Here is a 21,082-nt window from a genome sequence, read left to right on the forward strand (position 1 = left end):
AAAAACTTGTATTGATTGATGCCCTTTGTGCCATATTCTCCAGTGTCAGTCTTTGATGTCTTCCTCACCAATTGCTTTTCAGCTTATTTCATCAATGAGTGACACTTTGTAAAATGCATTGTGAAAGAACATTGATGACACTAAATCATTTACAAGATATGAACAAGAAAACACTGTAAAGAATGTAGAGACTGTGTGTAGAAACATTTTTTTTTTTACAAATTGATACAAATACACGAGATAGATACAAAAACATCAACTGCTGAGTGCTGACCGTGTTGTCCAGCATTGAATTGCACCTCATGTGGCAGAAGAAACACTAATAAATACACACATGCAACAGTAACAAATATCTATCAGGTGGAATGCACAAATACCCCAAAGAGCTGCTCGTGGAAACAGTTACTTGTCGACAGAAAACAAATTTTTTTTCTTGTGTCTTTTCAAAGTGAGAGAGAGAAAGAAAAAGGGATAGAAAAAAAAACAAAGACTTGGCTTAAAAAATGTTTCCTAAAAGCTTCTATTTCTTTACTGTGACAAGCTCCTGAGAACTTTGTGGAAGAAGCGAATCAGTTCAAGTGAAAAATTTCATCCAAGTCTGCACTCTGAAGGGTGGAAATGGTGGTTTTACACGTGGTCTGGGAGATGACGTGCCTCTGGAGGAGCGCTGTGTGCAGAGAGCTCTCACACAGCCTTTCGGTGGTACTCCGGGGGCGCGACTTCGTAGTCAGTGGCACTGAAGAGGGTGGATGAATTCTTTACCAGGTACCTGAGGAAAAATGCAAACGCGATTGTAACTGTGAAGTTATCCAATTACCAACGAATATCTAAAATATACAGAATGATTTTTATATCAAGTGTGGAGGCTGCCTGCCTCCAGAGGGGATTTGCACAACAGGTTTTAAAAGAAAATGATCACTCCCACACAGTCCCAGTAGAAGGCTTCTCCAGTTAGACATTAAATAAGGTCTGTCTGGATAAACAGACGATGTGACAAGATAAGAAAACGCTCGTCACAGGAAATTCAGTATCAGTTTGCAGGACTCACACAAAGTAATCTACTCAGGAGGGGACACAAAACAAAACAGATAAAGCCTGCTTTCTTTGTAATTTAAAATGCAATAACAAACCTGTAGAAAATCATGGAAATGAGTATGCTGTAGCTAGATGAAAGCAAGGTAGAAATATCATATCTCAAGGTTCAGGGCAGTGAACAAGTTATATAAGTGAGTCATATTAAGTGAGTTTATATGGATCTCTATAAATGTTTATTATCACAGCTCATCTACAGCTAATGTGGTGTCACTGCTTTATCAACAGTATGGAGCCGTGCTGGGGAACATACATGGAGCGCTGTAATTACTCAAGAATAGAAACCTTCTATGTGCTCACCAACAATTTTGGTGGTCCAGCTGAAAAGACATTAGCTCCATCAGAAAAAAACAGAATCTTAGCGCTGCAAATCATTTTTTTTCTCCTTCAGAGCATTTGGTCACAATCACTGTGCTTCAGCAATCATAATCACAGCATAAGCCGTGTCAGACAGCCTGAGTAGTAATTTCTGGAAATGTACTGTAAAATCCCTACTGTTCCTAGATGTAATGTGTTGTGTGACTGTTCGGGGAAATCTTGTTTGCTGCAGCCAGTTTGTATGTGCAGGTATGTGCAGTGCTGTTTGGATTGGGCCAGAGACAGGTTCTTTGTTTGTTTTATACCATTTATCAAAAAGAATCAAACATTAACCCATTTCAAATACGAATTCTACTCAAAGTACCCTAATGTTACATCTATCTACATCAAAAGTCTTTTCCAGATCAGAAAACTGATTTCATGGCATTCATGGCCATAATGTGGATGCAACATGACATTTGAGAATCAGCCAAACGTTGAGTCTTTGGTGGTGAGGTGGGAGTTTATCCTTACTTGAGGAAATCTTGGAGGTAACTGAGCAGCAAGGCCAGACTCTTCTCATCCAGTGGAGTGTAGGCCAGCATCGCTCCTATACGAACTGCCAGAGGGGGACAATAAATGTGAGGATCAATGCAGAGGGAGACTGCAGGCTGAAGGGGATTCAGGACTGATTAAAAAAAAACATACTGTGTGAATATAAAAATGCTTCATAAATGGAAAATGCCTATGCTTGTCAGATCAATCATTTGGAAACTCAAATTGTTAATAACTGAATAAAAATAACTAAACAGACTTTCTAGATGACATAAGATACTTACAACAGAGGCCCCCTGATAACACTGCAATAATACAGTAAATCTACTGATTTTGCGTTATGAAAATGCACTTAAAGTTAGAATAACAGTGATCAGGGTGGTCAATATGGATAAATCATTTAGTATTTCAATATTGCAATAGCAATATGTATCATTTAATAATACATTTTCTGGAAATTAAAATGAAAAATTACTTATAGATTAAGTAACAAAAGGCAAATACCTTGGCTAATACAGTAAATTGAATTAAATACCTGACAAGTAAAAGCACTCATGCAGTGACCCACAAATTTTGTATGGAAGTGTTTCCCAATCCTGGTCCTGAGAAATGATCAGCTGATCATCAAGCTTTGCAGAAGCCTGACCCATTCATTTGAATCAGCAGTTGGAGCAGGGAAACAGCTAATAAATGCAGGGGATTTATTAGCCCCAGGACCAGGAGAGGGAATCATTCTGTAGAGCGGCCCTTCTCGTTGATTTACAACATTTCTGTATGTGTCAAATACAACCACAGGTTAGGTCACAGATCAATAGATAACTCAGTAGAAACCATAAAGCGAAATCGCTGACCAATCTCTATTGTTACTGTATATGTTGTTAAAACTGCCCGTACTTGGATTTGATATCAGCCACTATAATAACATCTATCACTTCATAGACAGAAGGCATGCAGAGCAGCCATTACAATCTAACCCATTTGTTGTGTTATTTTTGACTATTGTTATATCACTGAGATCAATAATCAAATGCAATTAGTCCCCCTATTGTGCTACATTCAATTTCACCTAATCAAAAACCAGTGATTGCAATTATCAATAATTTCACCTGAACGGTAATACCAGAATGACACAGTTAATGACACACTGACTAGCTGATCTGATTGTAACAGCAGGTAATATTATTTCTACACAAAAAAGAGCTGCTGCACTACATTACTTTAGAGTGTGGGGGAGGAATATCTGAAAGCGAAACGATATTGGTATGATATCATAGTCTAGGATTAATTTGCTGCTGCTGCAATGCGGCTTATCTTGGATAAAGAGCTTATTTAGTGAAACAAAATAGTGGCAACACTGAAATGTTACTTAAAATGTGAACTTGAAGTGCTTAAGCCTCGAGACACGAATTCAACTTAGACATGTCGTGTGACAATGAAAACAAGTTGATTCTTCGATGAGTTGTGAACAGCGATGTCTCCTTTTAGACTCACAGTATTTAAACTTCTGTAGAGTACATTTCACATTTCTTTCACACAGACAAGAACATTTAAAAAAATGCAGCACTTAAATTAGGGTTGGACAATAACCAGAAAGAAACATTGTGATGGACGATGATAGTATGTTGGAGATGGAATTGTTTCTCCATAGCAGTGCGTCTAGGTGCTCAGTGAGCACACAGCTCGCCAAACAACATCACTGACATCACCGGGAAATACAGAAGTGCCTGCAAAAACGTAGCAGTGACTCACAGCAGGAGAAAGGGGAAAAACAGACTTGGCCTTAGGCAGCTTCCTGTCAGTATAAACCAGCCATTGTTACTCCCACAGCCAATGTACCCGTATGAGAAGAATTTTCTACAAATCAAATTCAGTTGTTTGAAAGCACTTATAATAGTACAGATGGGCATCAGATGGTTTAGTGTTAGCCTGTGTGTGAGAGCTGCATGCAGGCTGAGGGTCTAATGTACGGATGTGTGTGTTTCAGGATCCGTACCAAATAGGCGGAGCAAGTGTGGAGCTCCGTACACCTGAGACATCGGCATGTCTGGGTGTTCAGCCAGGATCTCAGCGTACTGCGGCCTCTCGAACTTGTAAAGCAGTTGAGTGCCCAGCATGACGTTGAAGTACTCCCGGATCCCTGCAACCACTTCGTTTACAGCATACTCCCTGCGTGGAGGGAAGAGAGAAAAGTCTGACTTTTTTTTTTGGACCAGGCTTCCACAGAGACTCTGGAGATAGCAGCTTTAAAGAACCATTAATTTTTCAGATTTGAAAACATCACAACAAGATTTGACATAGGAAATCGTTCAAAAAATAACATCATGCTTGGGTTTACTCATGTCAAAGTTTTCATTAAGCTGTGATGTAATTTGAAAGTTGGCCGATCTGGTGTGTTCACCTGCTGGTGAAGAAATTTAGAGATGTGAAACTGAAATTGATCATCTGATCTGTAAGAGAGCACGTGGACCAGTCTAACTAACATTTTCAACTCTGTCTGTGATTTCGACTGCATTACCAAACAACAACACAACTTAGATTAAACTGAGTTTGTGTTTCATTGCATGCTCCTGTATTTAAAGCAAGTGTCCAATTTTACCTAGATAAAATGAATAAAATCAAATGGTAGTCTAATCTACATATATGTGGCTTGTTTAGGAAAATGGCAGGGAGCATATACAATTTGCTGTAAATGTTTTTTGAAATACTTGGTGCATAATTTCACAATGCTGGGTAAAGTGTACACGATTGAGTTAAGCACACTGATGGGGAAGAATGCATGAAGACTACTTGGCAGGTGCTATTATAAGGTGAACACATGCAATGATGCTGAACAGATCACCACATCAATGTTTCTGTACTTTACATCATTTGAAGGGCGTTTCTTACAGTGGTTATTCTTATTCTTACTTATTGTCTGAGTTTCCTTTAGATTTCTTATAGTTTGCATAGTCCTCCAAGACAGTCTCTATGTTCTTCTTGGCAGGCAGATGAAATAACTGCAAGTAACAGAAAACAACAGAAAAAGCAGGATGCCCATATGAATTTTGAATATTCGGAAATTTTCTTTACAGTCGAGTCAAATTTCTGACGACGCTGGTATCTTTAAACATGGTCCTCATTTTTACATATTTTGGGTTCAAAATGATTGATAGATACTAAAACTCTACTACATCACCTTAGCCTGCAGCCGAGAGCAGGCGCTGAATAGGCTGTAATGTAATCCTTCAGGCAATTACGCCAAATCAACGTACGTCCACTAAAAGTGCTTGTTTTTGCTATTGACCGACCCAGATTGTTATTTGAAATATCTGACAAATTTACAGAATGGATCTCTACAGACACAGTACTGTAAGATGTTTGTGTTTAACCAGAACCAGCTGTTGTATAACGCTATTTAAATCGGCCAGACTCCACTGACAAAAACAGCAATTTTATCTCAAAGAACGTGGGAGTGGCTCTATTCTCCTGCTGCCTCGTTCTGTTAGTTTGTTTGTGTTAATGTGTGTTATAAAGTATTGTGCTGGACCCGAACTAACCTTTTAAAACACCAAGATCAATCAGCAACACAAATTAACTGACTGAGACAGCAGTAGACCAGCAACTATGAAGAAAAATCACTGTTTTTATCAATGCAGTCTGGTGGCTTTAACAACTGTTTCTGATTAAACCAAATGCATCATAGAGGTCTTTTCTATACTGTCGTCAGACAGGTTGAATGACAGTGTGAGCCTGTCAGTGGCAAAAACAAGTTCTTTTAGTGAATGTACTTTGATTGGGTGCTATTACACTGATTACATTACAGCCATTGTAGCTCATCTGCCACTCGCTCTCTGCTGCTGGCTGATGCGATCTACTTGGTGCAATTCAAAAAGTTTTTGTATCTCTCAGTGATTTCCAACTCAAAAAAAGTCCTGGTTTAAAAATACAGGAGTAAAAGTAAATATACAGCCAACACATGAGTTTTGTACGGTTTGTGTTTCCACCTGTTTCTGTCGGGTGATGAGGTCCCAGTCGTCCACCAGCCAGGGTTTCAGCTCCTCAGGGATCTTCACCTTCACCTCCACACGGTTGGTGAACATCTCCTCCTAGACACCAACACAAACACATACAAATTCTACTTTTTTTCTTACAGTTTAGTTTCAATGGGTGTATGGGAGCAACAAAGTCTCTTCTTCTCCTCTTCGGTGTTCAAGACTCGCATTTCTCTGTGTCTCTTAACAAAGACCCAAACAAGAACATACAAAACTGCAAGACTTTTACTATTGTACCTGCATGGCAAAAATAATAACAATATAAGTTTTGTTTGCTGTGTTTGCTTTGCAACAAAACCATTTTTCACCCCACAAAGAACTCTGTGGTTGAAATGAAAAGTCCCAGCAATCACCTACTGTGAGGACTACAGAGGACTACATAACTGGATCCTCAAATAACTTTGTGAACAGAATGAAAAGAGAAAGGAGAGTTATATTGCCATTTGGACTTTAAGGGCATTTTCACACTTACGTCTTAATATTTTTCCCTTTTGGCTTAAATAATCAATTGCGGTTTCAATCTATGGCTGTACAGAAGCCTAGTGATCAAAATGGCCGGTATGTTAACACAAATGTCCACCAATAACTGATGATACATACACTCTCCACAGTGGGATCTACCCGAGCCCTCTTCTTCCGTGGTCCCTGGGGCGTCTCCCCGCTGCTGGTACCTTCTCCCGGCCCTGGGGCTAAACAGGACACCCATTACAGCTTAATGATAATGATGTGGAAATGAAGGTTAGTGGTTTTAATGAAAGTCAATGCCTGAATGTCCAAAATGGTAACTACAAATATTATCTAACATCATTAACTGATTAACTAAAATGTTTCATTTTGGATTATATAAATAAAATGTACTTGTCCTAAAGCTGCTGATAACATTAACATTTAATAAAATGTTACTTACTCTTCTGCTTTGCCTTTTTCACTTTCCTAGGGGGCATAAAAAAAGACAATATGATATTACAGAAGAATCCTGTGTGGTCACCCTGCACTCTTGACTACATTCAGCACATACATGCATACATTACTCCATTAAATATATATTGCCTGGCCAACATTTACATGATGTGTTTAGAGTATGATGAATTATTAGAGGTGGGAAAATAAAGTGGTTACTTACAGATCAACATTTTTCTGCTGCACAGCAGCAATCTTCTTGCTTGGTGCTAAACCCCTCATCTTTCCCTCAACATAATGGTCCCTGGGGAAGAAAAAACGAGTTCAGATCATATAAAAAATCACCTTAAAAGGTTTTTACTTTGGCAAAGCACAAATGATGTTTTTTGCCTTGAAACTATCTGGAGAAAGACTGACTAACGTATACGACAAGGGAACTTACTGATTGGCCTTTTGAAGCTCTTTTTGTTTCGCAAGGTTGCTGTCCACATATTTGAGAACTCTGCTTTCAGGAACCCATTCATCCCAGCTGCAGAAGAAAAATATCTCAAACCTTGAGCCTCCATCAGAATGAAAATAAAATGCACAAAAAGTTTTTCTTCAGACCACAAACGCAGACTATTGACAGTGATCACTGCCAGAGATCTGTGGTAAGCAGTCAAAAAGAAAAACAGACAGGACACCAAACTGTACGGAAACCAAGCTGCTCACTTTTTGTTCCATCCGCTGTAATGAATGAAGTATTTAATCTGCTTATCTTTTATGTTGATCTTTACACACTGTAAAACACAAAAAAACACACACAGGTCTGCCTCAGTCGTTGGCTGACATTTGTTATGCAGCTAATAACACACACAAAACTTTAGTACTGAAACAAACCTTTGCCTCATAAAGCAATGGCCCATGAAAGCACAGGACTCTTTCACCTGCGAGGAGAAAAACAAACGTGAGAAGAAAATAAACACAAAATGGCCATAATATATTCACGTTAGACCACTATGAAGGTCCTCAGCTTGATTTTGAGCCAATATAATTTGGACTGACATGGTTTTAGCGACTCTTTTGTGTGTCAGTGTCTCATAAATCAAGGTTTAGCTCACACACACACACCATAAATAACAAGCTAGCTAACGTTGGCTAACCGTTAGCATGGTCTGTTTTTCACCTTTAGCTTCATTTGAAGATGATAAGCTTTAATATACGTTAATTTTGTGTATGTTTTAACTAAATTTCCCACATATTTGGGCTGTAATTAAGGCTGTGAAGCTTCGTCTCCATCCCTGGAGATCACTATTGTGAAGCTAGAGCAGCGGGAGCATCAACACCACCACCAACAACAACAACAAACCCGCCCCCTTCCAGGCGTTAACAGGGTTTCATTCCTGTTATTCTTCGGCACCAACCTTCTTGAAATTTAGGTTTAGGGTCCTGTTTTGGCGCCATTCACAGACTCAACGGATCGGATCTCTGAACGATCAAATTCGTGCATTGCCAGAGTCCATTTCTTCCAGGCACAAACACCTCCGACATTGGAGCCACAGAGAAGGAGACGCTGCCCGCTGCCGGGTCACCTGACCACCGCGGAGACCCGGAGCCGTGCCGCGTTCACTTGCTCCTTCTGAAACTCGTAAAAACAATGATCTCTCACAAAGACCTCACACTCTTAGCTGCCACTGAAGTATCTTTAGCACAGTTTGTGTTGATGTCATGGTTCACATGTGAATTTAAAGGTCCCATATTCTGCAAAATTACTTTTTAATGTCCTGGTATTGTATGATGAATAATAAAACCTTAAATCCTTCTTTTTAAAGTTCTTAGAAACAATAGTTTTAGTCAGGTTAAATTTCCACACATGGACAATAAAGTTTTTTTTTTGTATTGTTGTATTTTGAAATACAGTCTTCCTGTCTGCTAGACCAGTGTTGCCAAATAACAACCTTAAAACCACATTCCCTCCGGTGCTGTTTATGTCAGCAGTATATTATTACATGAGCTGTATTATTTTATCATTTTACCATTTTTGACTGTGAAAAAGAATCTATTATTGGCCAAGTTGTGGAGTCAGTGGAAAAGTCAATGATCCAGTCAATGATTGCTAAGGAGTGGGCTTTAAAGCTGCATTGAAATATTTTGGCCGCAGCAGCCTGGACTTAATATCACCTTCTAAATATGTCATGCTAAACATTTAGTTAACCAGTTTACTGTAAACCATGCTGTACATGGACTAACTTCGCCTCTGCAAGCAAATCCGCTGATTGTGCCAACTCCAAAAGTCCCTGTGGTGTCTTAGTATTCATTTTAAATGAGGTTTTTTCCAAACATCAGGCCCTGCAGGGAGTATCAGGATCTCTGAGCCTGAATCATGACTCTTGATCTTAGCAGAGAAAAAATGGTTTCATTATGAAGTTTTGTGTGAGTTTGAGTCTGTGTTTCCATAGATTTCTACAAATTCACACCAGCCCTGTAGCTTTAGTAAACTCAGCTAAGTTGCTTGGCAACAGACTAAAAAAAGATGACATTTTTGTGGAGTCATTACAACAGGGTTTCTCAGCCTTTTCTGGCCTGTGACCATGTTTTTTAGGTCACAAATTTCTCATGAACTCCGATCTAAGCGAGCTGTCACATTGTCATGTGAGTTTGATGATGGCATACATTTGTGTCGATCAAATGGTCATTTATCAGCATGTTGTTTTTCTCTCTCATGAGCTCATCTGCATGCCAGTGGAGCACATGCACAGTCTTAAACCGTTTGTGGATTAGTCTCTGCACTACAGAATGGCAGGTACAATTAAGTCAATCCTCGTACAAATGACATTTTCTCTTTTTTCCCTCCATGTTTTGCTGTTATAAGACAAATTAAAAGGCGCGTGGGGATGATGTGAAATACCAAGATGTGAAAACCACTGCATCAACAAGGAGATATTGGGTAAATCTCTTGTGATGGACTGTAATTGCGCAAGATACTGAAAACTGAATCCCTACCAGCTGCAAATGCCCACTAATGTCACCAGAGCAACAGGCAGTTCATAGCATCATAATGAATTACCCTTCAAAGACCAACAAACATCTTTTCAACCACTCAAATGATGTTTATATGTTGCTGGGGAAAACATACACTTAATGTAATTATACTGTAGAGACAACTGTAGGACTGCATTAGAAAATAATCACCATGCAATGTCAAAAAGACTCAAGGGAGGCAGAGCAATCAGCTTCGAGGCATTTCTTGAACTGACAGAACTGTCAAGTAAAGCATATGAGAAACACATGATTCTTTGTCAGTGATCCTTTTTTTTACATTATGTTGTGTTTGTTTGTTTCTGCTTCTTTCAAGCGTTTTTGACAATATTGTAAAGAATGCAGTTCACAGATTCTGTGCATTTGGCATTGCACAGAGAGGAATGTAAAAAAAAAACCCCAATATAAACAAACATATAGACATTTTATATATCATATGCAGTAAATTGTGAATAGTAGAAGTAATGGAAATAAAAATACATTTGAAATATTTAATAATAATTGTAAAATATTAATCAAATAAACAATAAGTACAGGGAAATGAATAAAAGTTAGAATCACCAAACTGCTTATTTTGTTTGTGGTTATTCTTAAAGAGTCAACACAGTAGTTAAATTCTATTTATTGAAGAGTTGTGCACTAAATTCCCAGTTTCATTGGAAGTAAATTCCTCCACATCTGTCCAAATCTAATTGATGACGGGCAATCATAAAGCAAGTGAGAACTGAACCTGGCTCAGCGTGACACAGTGCACATTTATCGTCAACATCACAAAGTGGGAGCAGTTTAGACTGAATGTCTGGTTGTTCTCTGAGCGGCTTGATGAGCCACATCAACAGCTCACACAGCGACTGACTCATCTGCTGTGACATCATTCAGTGACGAGACGGCTCTCCAAAATAAACCTAATTTCTACTTCACCAAATAAACTAATTTCTGATGCTACTACTACTACTACTACTACTACTACTACTAATAATAATAATAATGATAATAATAATAATAATGATGATGATAATAACAACAATAATAATAACAACAATAATAATAAAAACACAAGTATAATACATAATACTGTTACAGCAGCTCAAGAGGACAGACAAAAGCACACAGTTAAAGAAATAGAAAATTAAATAACAATAATATAATATATACTTTAGACTTTAGACTTTAGACTTTAGACTTCTTTATTTTATCCCCCATAGGGGGAAATTTTCTTGTTACAGCAGCAACAATATAAACAGGGACAGTGAAAGAAACAAAGCAATAGAAAAAGACAAAAAATAGCAAATATAAATATAAATATAAATATAAATATAAATATAAATATAAATATAAATATAAATATAAATATAAATATAAATATAAATATAAATATAAATATAAATATAAATATATGGATTGTGATGAAATGAAATAAATATTTACACCATAGGATATTTAACACTTTAGACAGGAATGGAATGGCATGGATGGTAGGCAGTATATTAACATCAGCCAGTGATGCTGGTGTTATAGAGTCTGATGGCTGATGGGAGAAATGACCTGCGGTAGCGTTCCTTCTTGCAGGGGTGAGGTGGAATGGGATGTGAATTATTGCACAGTTTATGTAATAATAATAGTAATAAAGTGCATAGGTGGTGGTTGTGATTGGTGCAGCAGACTATAATGCAGCATTATACAGTCTGATTGCAGTCGGGATGAAGGACCTGCGGAAGCGCTCCTTCTTAGATTTAAGGTGTATCAGTCTTTCACTAAAGGAGCTGCTTAAGGCCCCCACAGTCTGACGCAGAGGGTGGGAGGTGTTGTCCATGATATGTTCCATCTACTTTGTCATTTATATGTTCAAGTCATTGCCTTTGATTTTAGTCTTGTGCAGTTCTGTTGTAGTAGGACCTCCAAATACACTCTCTCTCTCTCTCTATATATATGTATGTGTATATATATATATATATATATATATGTATATGAATATATGTATATTCTTGTCTTCCACTCTGAAGGTACACGTTGTTATATATTATTATTATTGGTAGTGGTAGTGGTAGTAGTGGTAGTATTATTAGTATTATATAATACATCTTCTCACTCTGAGTGTACATGTTGTTATATGTTATTGTTGGTAGTAGTAGTAGTGGTAGTAGTATTATTGGTATTATATAGTACAGCACCTTACTATGATTGTACACGTTGTTATGTTATTATTATTAGTAGTGGTATTATTATTATAATAGGACTCTGGACTCACCTGGTGCAGTAATTTACCTCTGTGTAATAATTTGTAATAATCATTTTTAATACATCTTTTTTTTATTCATACTTTTATATATTTATATTTTACTTTGTGTTTGAAGTGTATTCTTATTCTTTTGGAGCTGTGTGTAACAAAAAGCAATATCCCCCTGGGGATTATTAAAGTGATTCTGATTCTTGTTGTTGTTAGAAACAACAGTTTTAGTCTAGGTTAGTTTAGGTTAAATTGATTAACACTGCTGTCATGAGTTTCTGTTTTTTCCTTCAGCATGTTCCTTGTTGTTTTTTCCTGGTTCAGGTTAGCAATAACAGTAGGAAGGTATAATGATGGGACACATTAACAATATGTCATGCAGGACTCATTATATTTATGCATCTTGAACAAGGTGCAAATGACTGTGGTTGATTAGAGAGCTGTTTTTTCAGCAATGGGCTCTGCCTTTTTTCTCTCTGATGTTTTTCTTCATTTGAATTTCTAAAGTACATGATGAGCAAAGACTCAATGTCATGTCCTGTGAAGAGAATAAGTGGTTCATTGGTGCTTTTAGCAGCTGTGTTTTCTTCAAAATGTTACAATATGACACCAAAATGGCAAAAGGTCACATTATTAAGCTTTTACTCAGCACTTCATTAGCTCAAGGTGTCGACTCTTAGTAGTGGAAGGAGTACAAATATATTTCACTTAAGTAGATTTACCAACACAACAATCTTAAAATAATCTACTGCAAATGAGAGGTTTTGCATGACATTATTGGATGGTAACCAGGGCATTAATGTGTAAGCACCATTTTAGTGCTACAGCTGGTTGAAGTGGGGCTCATTTAAATTAGTTTATACACAGTTAGGTATGTCAGCCCAGTGGCTCCTGACCTAGAGTCGTAAGGAGACTATCTATAAGTAGAATTTTATTAAAAGAGTTTTATATCAGGGGAATACTTGGCTTTAGTACTTTTGCTCTGTCTATGTGAAATTTACCCACTCACAGTGTGAGATTTCCGATAAAACAAGGAGATAATATTGCATTCAACCACTTTTGCTGAAAATAAATCCTCCAAATCTGTCCTACACTCCCATGATAAAGAGCAATCATAATACAAATGCAGCGCTGATTCTGGCTCAGTGTTAGAAAATTTACATTTATCGTCAACAACAAATCTGTTTCAAATTTTTGATTTTTATTTGAGTAATATTGTACAATTTAACCTCTTGGGCCTCTAACAATAAGTAAAAGCACCTGAAAACGTTAAGGGGGAAATATCTGTTCATCTATTATGAACAGAACTATTATATTATCTTTTATTTCTATTAGCTTTTAGATAAAAATAGTGAAGTAAAACATCAAATACTTGCCTCTGAAATGTAACGGATTACAAATATGCAGTAGCAGGAAATTATAGCATACAATTTTTTAGTACATTAGGTAAAGTACTATCTGGATCAAAGATAGAACGGATCGTCCAGCAATCAGGGAATTACCAAGGAAATGGGCTCAAAGTGTCGCTGGCCAAGACGCTGAACCCCAAACTGTACAAGTGTGAATGATTACTTTTGCCTTCCTGATGGAAGATTGGCAACCTGCCTTCAGTGTGTGGATGTAGTATAAAAGTACTGTTGTGAATGGTCCAAAAAGACTACGAAGGCTCTATACAAGTGAAATCATTCTACCATTAACTGTGCTATGCTTTCCACCCACTTTACTGTGAGGTGAAGGTCAAAAGATACGTGTTCTTTTTGTGAAAATCCAGTCACAGCTAGTGAATTTGGGATGATTCATATTTCCCAGGTGCCAAGTCTGTGTGTATTATTATGTGTGTGTGTGTGTGTGTGTGTGTGTGATGTCAGCTCAGGAGTCATGCACGTCATGATGAATTTAATCTTAAAAACATAAATTACATCAATACAGACTTCATGTCAGTACAGTTAGACACACCAAAAACAGATTGATGGCTCCTTTAAATGCTTCTGAAAAGAAATTGAATAAAATTTCGTTAAAATCGTCTGTTGTATTCAATGCAACATTTTACATTCATTTTAATTCAATTCAATCCACAAGTGCTGCCAGGGCACATCCTGTCAGACAACAATAGATCCTAGTATCTTATATAAATGTGTTCACATGACACCTAGCTCAGTGTGCACGTGCGCTGCTGCTTGAAAACCCATTCAGCGTGGCCTTGGTGCATGTGTTGGTACTGAAGAGCCCTCAGTGTTCAGCATGAAAATCCATTTTAAAGTCTGTTTCTTTTTTTTTTTTGATCACTTTGCATGCAGATGATAATTGAGCCCATTAACTTCAGTGTGCAGGTCAGTGAGTCATTTCTGTTTTGGTTCATATCCTCCACAGTCAGATTCAGTCATAACTCAAACATGATCCGCTATGAGGAAGACTAACCTAAGTGAAACTGACATACATTTTCATCATCACACATAATACACAGATTTTTTTTGCGTATTTACAACAATCATAGCACGGTGGTACAGTTTTTACCACTGTTGCCCCTCAGTAAGAAGGTTCCCTGTTGGAATCTGCTTGCTGGCAGGTTTGTGGTTTGAACCTTGACTCTTTCTGTGTGGAGTTTGTGGCTTCCTCCACAGTCCAAAGACATGCAGGTTTATTGGTGACTCTAAATGTGAGCGTGAATACTTGTCAGCCCTGTGATTGGCTGACACATAGAGACAGTGTACCAGGGTGGACTCTGCCTCTCGCCCAATGTCAACTGGGATTGGCTCCTGCGACCCTATGCGGTTTAGACAACGGATGGATGGACAACAATCATATTTCATACATTCTGTTGTCTTTTGTGTCCAAACTAGTGATTATGGCTGTACAACAACTTATACATATCTTAAAAACACGACCCTCCCTCCTTTTCTTCATGTGATGAGGTAATGCTTGAATCCATGATTGTCCTATAAACACACTGACTGTACACTGGACAGACTATATGCTCAGATATTCACAGATGGACGTTAAATTAAGAAAAATAGCTCAGTTACTTCTCACCTATTCAGTTATAACAGGAACACATCGATGCGTGGTACATTGGCACGCGTAATTACGCACACAGTCACGCAGACTGAAGGCTAGAGACACATAATTGTTTTCTCACAAGCGATGCATGAGGCGTAATTGTCACGTTGTGACACAAAATTAGCAATCACCAAACTGTTCTCTATAGAAATCAACTACATTACGCAAGGTTTTTAAGACAAAAAGCGCCAATGAAAGCTACATTTTCCATAAACAGAATCGAGTGAACAGCCTTCACGTGACGTAGTTTGCCCTCGCTGGGCTTTCTGAAAGGTCTCCTCTCTCACTCTATGTCATTTCAATTAAATCCTGCTCCCGGAGGCACACTGCATGTTTTACATGTTTCTCTGCTTCAACACACCTGATTCAAATGAATGGGTCGTTACTGGCTTGGTGAGCATCAGGGAGCAAGACTGGGAAATATTTGTGCCATTTTGGCCGTGCGCACTCGGTGCGTCTGGGTTACTGTTTGTAAAGGCATCTGTCAGATTATTCTTACTATTCAGTAAACACTACCCTCTGTGTATCATATCCCTCAGTTTATTCCTGAACTCCGTCCTCATGAGGCAGTAAATAATCGGGTTCATGCAGCTGTTGGTGTGCGCCAAACAGACGGTCAGCGGGAACACATATGTGTGCACTATGTAGTACGCTTTATCCCAGTTTGCAGCGTTCAGTTTGACCAGCACACTCCACAAGGTGATGGCATGGTTTGGCATCCAGCACAGGAAGAAGGACAACACGACGATGGTGATGGATTTTGTGACTCTGGATCTCCGTTTGGGGTTGCTTGTTTTCATACTCCGGTTGTGGATGAAGCGCAGCAGCATGATGTAGCTGATGGACACGGTAGACATCGGCAACACAAAACCTACAAGTATTTTCTGTATATGATAAACTGCCAGCCAGTACTGTCCACCAGGAAACCTCAGCAAACAAAGTTTCTCCCCTGTCACGTTGGTGACAGTTGAAAAAATCGGCGTTGGCGCAGTCGCCAGAGTCGCCAGTGTCCAAATAATTGCGCTGATCCATTTGGCGGAACATGATTTCCGCACAGTTCTGTTGTTCAGAGCCGAGGCGACCGACCAGTAGCGGGTCACACTCATGGCGGTGAGGAAAAACACGCTGGCGTACATGTTCATCACGGTGACCGAGAGGATGATTTTGCACATGGCGTCTCCAAACGGCCAGCTGAAGTCCAGCGCGGTGTCCACTGCCCAGAAGGGCAGAGTGAGCACGAACTGCAGGTCTGTCACTGCCAAGTTGAGCACGAAAAAGTTCACTATGGACTTCTTCCTCTCTTGTTTGACCCTGATGAAGAAGAGGACCAACAGGTTGCCGATCAGACCCACAGCGCAGACCACAGAATAAACAAGACAGATGAGGAATCTCAGAACTGGGCTCCCGTCAGCTGTCACGTCGATGTCCTCCAGGTTGCTGAAGGAGTCCATCTCCATCAGTGACCCGTTTAAACAAACGCTCTGATTCTCTTCATTCATGATGTCAGCAGCTTACAGACACTTCAAGATGAAAAAAACAAAAACATGTCGTTACATAGTTGGATACTGGACGCCACCTTAGTGAAAATAAGTAAATGATGCCATCAAGTCAAACTCCTCCGTCTGAATCCACCCCACCCTCCTGTCCTGCAGCTTCCCCTCCTCTCCTCTCAGTGTCATCCAACACGACTGCTCTCCGCCCTGACAGTGTGAAAGGGGATGGTGGGCAGGGGGTGTTAATTGGCGAATATGATAGATGGGTCAGTCAGTCTTGTGCGTAATGGTGCCTCCTCGGTACGTTATGATGCGACTGATGCTTCCCCATCACCTTCAATCCAAAAATAAACATTTCATTAATATTTCCAGATGTTCATGTTAAGTACAGAGGGCGTCACCCGCAGGAAGGCACCGACTAGAGATGACAAGGCGTGCTTAATTGGTTTTGTGCCATCACAGCGAGGGAAACGTTGATCAAAACGATTCTCTGCTGCCACCTGGTGTTCATGTCTAAGCGCAACAGGCTGGTAAAATGTCACAACAACCCCATGTTTTAAAATAAGGAAAACACACCCAGAAATAACAGAATGCTTTTAATTACATCTAAACTTTTCTACATAAACAGGTAACATTCAATAAGTAAACAATTTCTTCCAATGCAGGTAATAAATATTTTTTTTCACTTGGTATATTTGTACAAACTGACAAGGGTCTACTGTACACCGTCTTCTCCTTTCCCTCCTTGAAAAGCCTTTTTATGATTTTTCTCGGATTGGAGCCATGAAACAGAACCTGTGAATGTTTTAAGGCAGTGAGTGCAGATGTCGACTCGAGTCTGACTTTGAGATTATTTCAGTTGTGTAAGACTCTTTATTGGCCACAGTCCTTTTTTTTAATAATAGTACAGCTTTCATTTTCTAAAAAATATATAAATTAATTTATTCTCTCGCTCTGGATTGACACACAAAAAGCATACAAACGGACATCAAACACCCACGTTTGGATCTGAACTTTCAGTTTTCAGGTTTCCATACAGACTTAATATACACATTGTTGACTTTTCCCTTTTATCTAAGCTGAGACATCATGACAACCAAAGAGTTGAGCTGCTTTGTCACGGTTGCCTGTGGAGAGTTTGAAAACACACTTGGGAGTAACTACTGATTATAGTGGCCTCGTTCCATTCACTTTACTCTGTGTGAACGCTGGGTTTGGCCCCGTGTCCTCGCACAGAGTTCAAACCAGCAAACACAAAAAGCTGCTGCAGAAATGCTGTGTATGTACTACACATGTTCACGTCTGTGTGTGAGCGTGAGGGATGGGCCTGTGCTTAACCGACCCCCACATGCAGTCTGACTTTTAGTTACAAAAGAAGTGTTGTTAGAGTAGCCGAAAGAAAATCCAGCTCAATGATGACTCACTCAGAAAAGAAACAATTGGGAAGCACAGGATGAGGCTGTGGACACTGAACATTATGAAACAAGGTAGAGGGGAAGAGGATGTGACTTTTCAGGTGATCCCACGCAGACCCCAGTAAGTAGAGCACTTTAAAAGAAACACATTCAACACGGTCTGCTCTCTCACTTCATGTGCATAACCGTAATCTGCTGCACCGCCTCGTGACAAGCGTGAGGAAAGAAGAAGTCGTTTAAATAAATTAAATCAAAAGCATTCATTAACTGTGACCACGTTATCAAGTATCCAAATACTGGTGATTAATATCCAAACTAACACGATGGTAACTAAAGGATCAACATCTTCATCAGTATAACAAGTTGGGGTGACACTTTATGATAAAGGTACAGACGCACAGGCACATAGCTAGTGCACAAGTCGTCTAGCTTTTACGCATGAATTAATGAAGGATGTGTCGAGAGCTGTTGTTCATCAGATTACTGTGAGTCTTTGAGATCATATTACACTTAATGGATCATCAGTTCATGACTCAAAGTTACTTCATACAAGAATTCATACATTTCTGAAAACCATATATCTCCAAAATGCATTTTAACTGATCCAAAGGGGGGTTTGAGTGACTTACTGAGCTTAAGATTTTTCTCAACCCCTAAAGTTCTTAGAAATATTCACGATTGCAAAATTTGGATACATGGCTCTCTGTGATAGGGATGATAAGAAAAGGACATTTCATAAAGCATAACAGGACAAGTTCTAACAGAAACAAAAAGCTGCTTTTATCCAACTCTTATCTGCACGTCGCTGAGTGACTCAGTGGTTTTTATTGGATCGCATTTACCAGCTAGTCAGCTGGTCTTTTTAAAGCGTGTGTCAATACTTTTTTTGTCGTCTTTGCTAAAAGGAGTTGAGTGGAGCATGAATGAGAACAGTGCATTAAAACCAAAAGCATCCAGCAGGTGGCAGCTGGAAATGCAGGAGGGGAGGTGGTGGACGGACATGTTTAAGCGTAAATCAGTTTACTATGGAAGCCCGTTTCCGCCAGTGAAAAAAAAAAAAAGATGAGATAAAAAGTCATAATTACAAGATAAAAAGTCAAAATTACGAGATGAAACGTCGAAATTACGAGATAAGAAAGTCATAATTACGAGATAAAAAGTCATAATTACGAGATAAAAAGTCAAAATTACGAGATAAAAAGTCGAAATTACGAGAAAGGAAATGTGCATGCGCTTCAGTTGTACCGACAGAGAAAGGGGTCCATGAACGCCTCGCTTGTCCAGCTACAGCAATGATGCTATCCTGTGGTTGAAAGGTTGCTATTACAAGTGACTTCATGACTGCATAATATAGCTTTGAAATATTAAGTTAGTTCATTGTTGCAGGGAGCAAAACAAGTAGCGAGAATTTCTTTAATGTGGCTTTGAAATGATCTTCTAATGTCTAACTCTGTGGTCTTCCTTACAGTGCGTCTTATTCTTTCTACGCCAAAGGTTCTTCTTGCTTAAAATCCTTTCTAGAGTGCGTTTGCTCAGTATAATCCCATGCAAATCAGAGAGTAAATGAAGTATTTCATCCGTTGTAAAGCCCTGTTTAAAGTAGTCCTCAATGTACTGGCAGTCCATTTCTGTGTCAAACTATACAGGATTCATACAAAGAACTGCTGCTCTGTCGGTACAACTGAAGCGCATTCGCATTTCCTTTCTCGTAATTTCGACTTTTTATCTCGTAATTATGACTTTTTATCTTGTAATCATGACTTTTTATCTCATCTTTTTTTTTTTCCACTGGCGGAAACGGGCTTCCATAGTTTACGATGTAATGAAGTGAGAAAGAACAAAATTAAAGAGTCTACAGCCATGCCAGCGGCTCCTGTACTCAGGGACAAGTTTGAGCTTAAGCTATAAACAATTTATGAACAGAGTTCTAGCATCTATTTAATATTTCTGGAACTCAACTTCTGTTAATTTATTTCACCTCTGTAAAAGTTGTAAATATGGATATTTAATGTGTCTAATTCTTTTAAAAAAATAACATTATGCTGTTATTACTGCTGCTTTCTGGTGCTGATTTTACTTCTTTAATTATTTCTTTTATTTTGAGAGAGAAGCCATGTGAAATTTCACATTCAAAAGGATGCTAACATGCAGCTGTTAAGCAGGTATAATGTTTACCACGTTTACCATCTTAGTTTAGCATGCTAGCATGCAAACACTTGCTAACCGGCCTAAACACGAGGTACGGCTGAGGCTGATGGGAATCTGATTAGTTTTGCAGGTGTTTAGTCATCAGGTGTTGGACAAGCTGAAGTTTTGACCTGATGGTGGCGCTAGAGGAAAAATCAGAGGCTCTCCTACGTCTGTAGGATTCAGCATGAACGTCTGAACAGAATTTAATTGTAATATATCTGATAGTGGTTGAGATATTTCAGTCTGGACCAAAGTGATGGACTAACGGGCTGATATTTCCGTCCCTGGAGCCAAATGTGACCTGCCAACTTTACTAGAGATTATTTCTGTTGACCGTTGGCACATGCAGCCATACGTCCATGTTTGAATCTCACCACCAGTAGCAGCTTAAATATTAGCACTGTCCCTTTTTTCTGTGTAACAGGATTCCAGACAATTTGGCAACATGTAAATTAATGTACAAACTAACTGTGAGTTTATCATTAAATGATCATCCATTAAGTGTTACCTAAACACATAAAGTCACGATTATTTCTGGAGCAAAAGGAATTCATAATACATCCTATATTCATAAATACATTAAATCATCATGAGTCACACACATATTAATTAAAGATGTGTTTGGTGCCCTTATTATCAAGAGTTACCCATATCTGTGTCAAGAAAATACACACAAGTGTTTTCCATGACGAATAACTAAACGGTACCTTTTCTCGCTGCTGGCAAAGAATAATAAAATGCATATTAAATAAAATCATATCACAACAGCTCCCGAGTGACAGTGCCTCTCACACTCACCCAAGGAAA

General features: G+C 38.8%; 2 protein-coding genes across 2 annotated transcripts; both read right to left on the reverse strand.

The window, feature by feature from the left end:
* Positions 1–192: 192 nt before the first annotated feature.
* On the reverse strand, positions 193–8,436 carry LOC139223104 (mortality factor 4-like protein 1). Its single transcript, XM_070855091.1, has 12 exons — positions 8,279–8,436; positions 7,755–7,801; positions 7,587–7,654; positions 7,318–7,404; positions 7,099–7,179; positions 6,883–6,908; positions 6,576–6,664; positions 5,928–6,029; positions 4,852–4,940; positions 3,938–4,110; positions 1,924–2,008; positions 193–769 (listed from the first exon to the last, which is right to left on the reverse strand). The coding sequence occupies exons 1-12, from the start codon at positions 8,316–8,318 to the stop codon at positions 685–687; spliced, it is 972 nt and encodes a 323-aa protein (XP_070711192.1). The 5' UTR covers positions 8,319–8,436; the 3' UTR covers positions 193–684.
* A 7,253-nt stretch (positions 8,437–15,689) lies between these two features.
* Positions 15,690–16,676, reverse strand: rxfp3.3a1 (relaxin family peptide receptor 3.3a1). The gene has a single exon (XM_070834583.1). The coding sequence runs from the start codon at positions 16,674–16,676 to the stop codon at positions 15,690–15,692; it is 987 nt and encodes a 328-aa protein (XP_070690684.1).
* Positions 16,677–21,082: the final 4,406 nt, after the last annotated feature.

The sequence above is a fragment of the Pempheris klunzingeri genome, chromosome 1 (assembly GCF_042242105.1).
Source record: "Pempheris klunzingeri isolate RE-2024b chromosome 1, fPemKlu1.hap1, whole genome shotgun sequence".
Classification (NCBI taxonomy): domain Eukaryota; kingdom Metazoa; phylum Chordata; class Actinopteri; order Acropomatiformes; family Pempheridae; genus Pempheris; species Pempheris klunzingeri.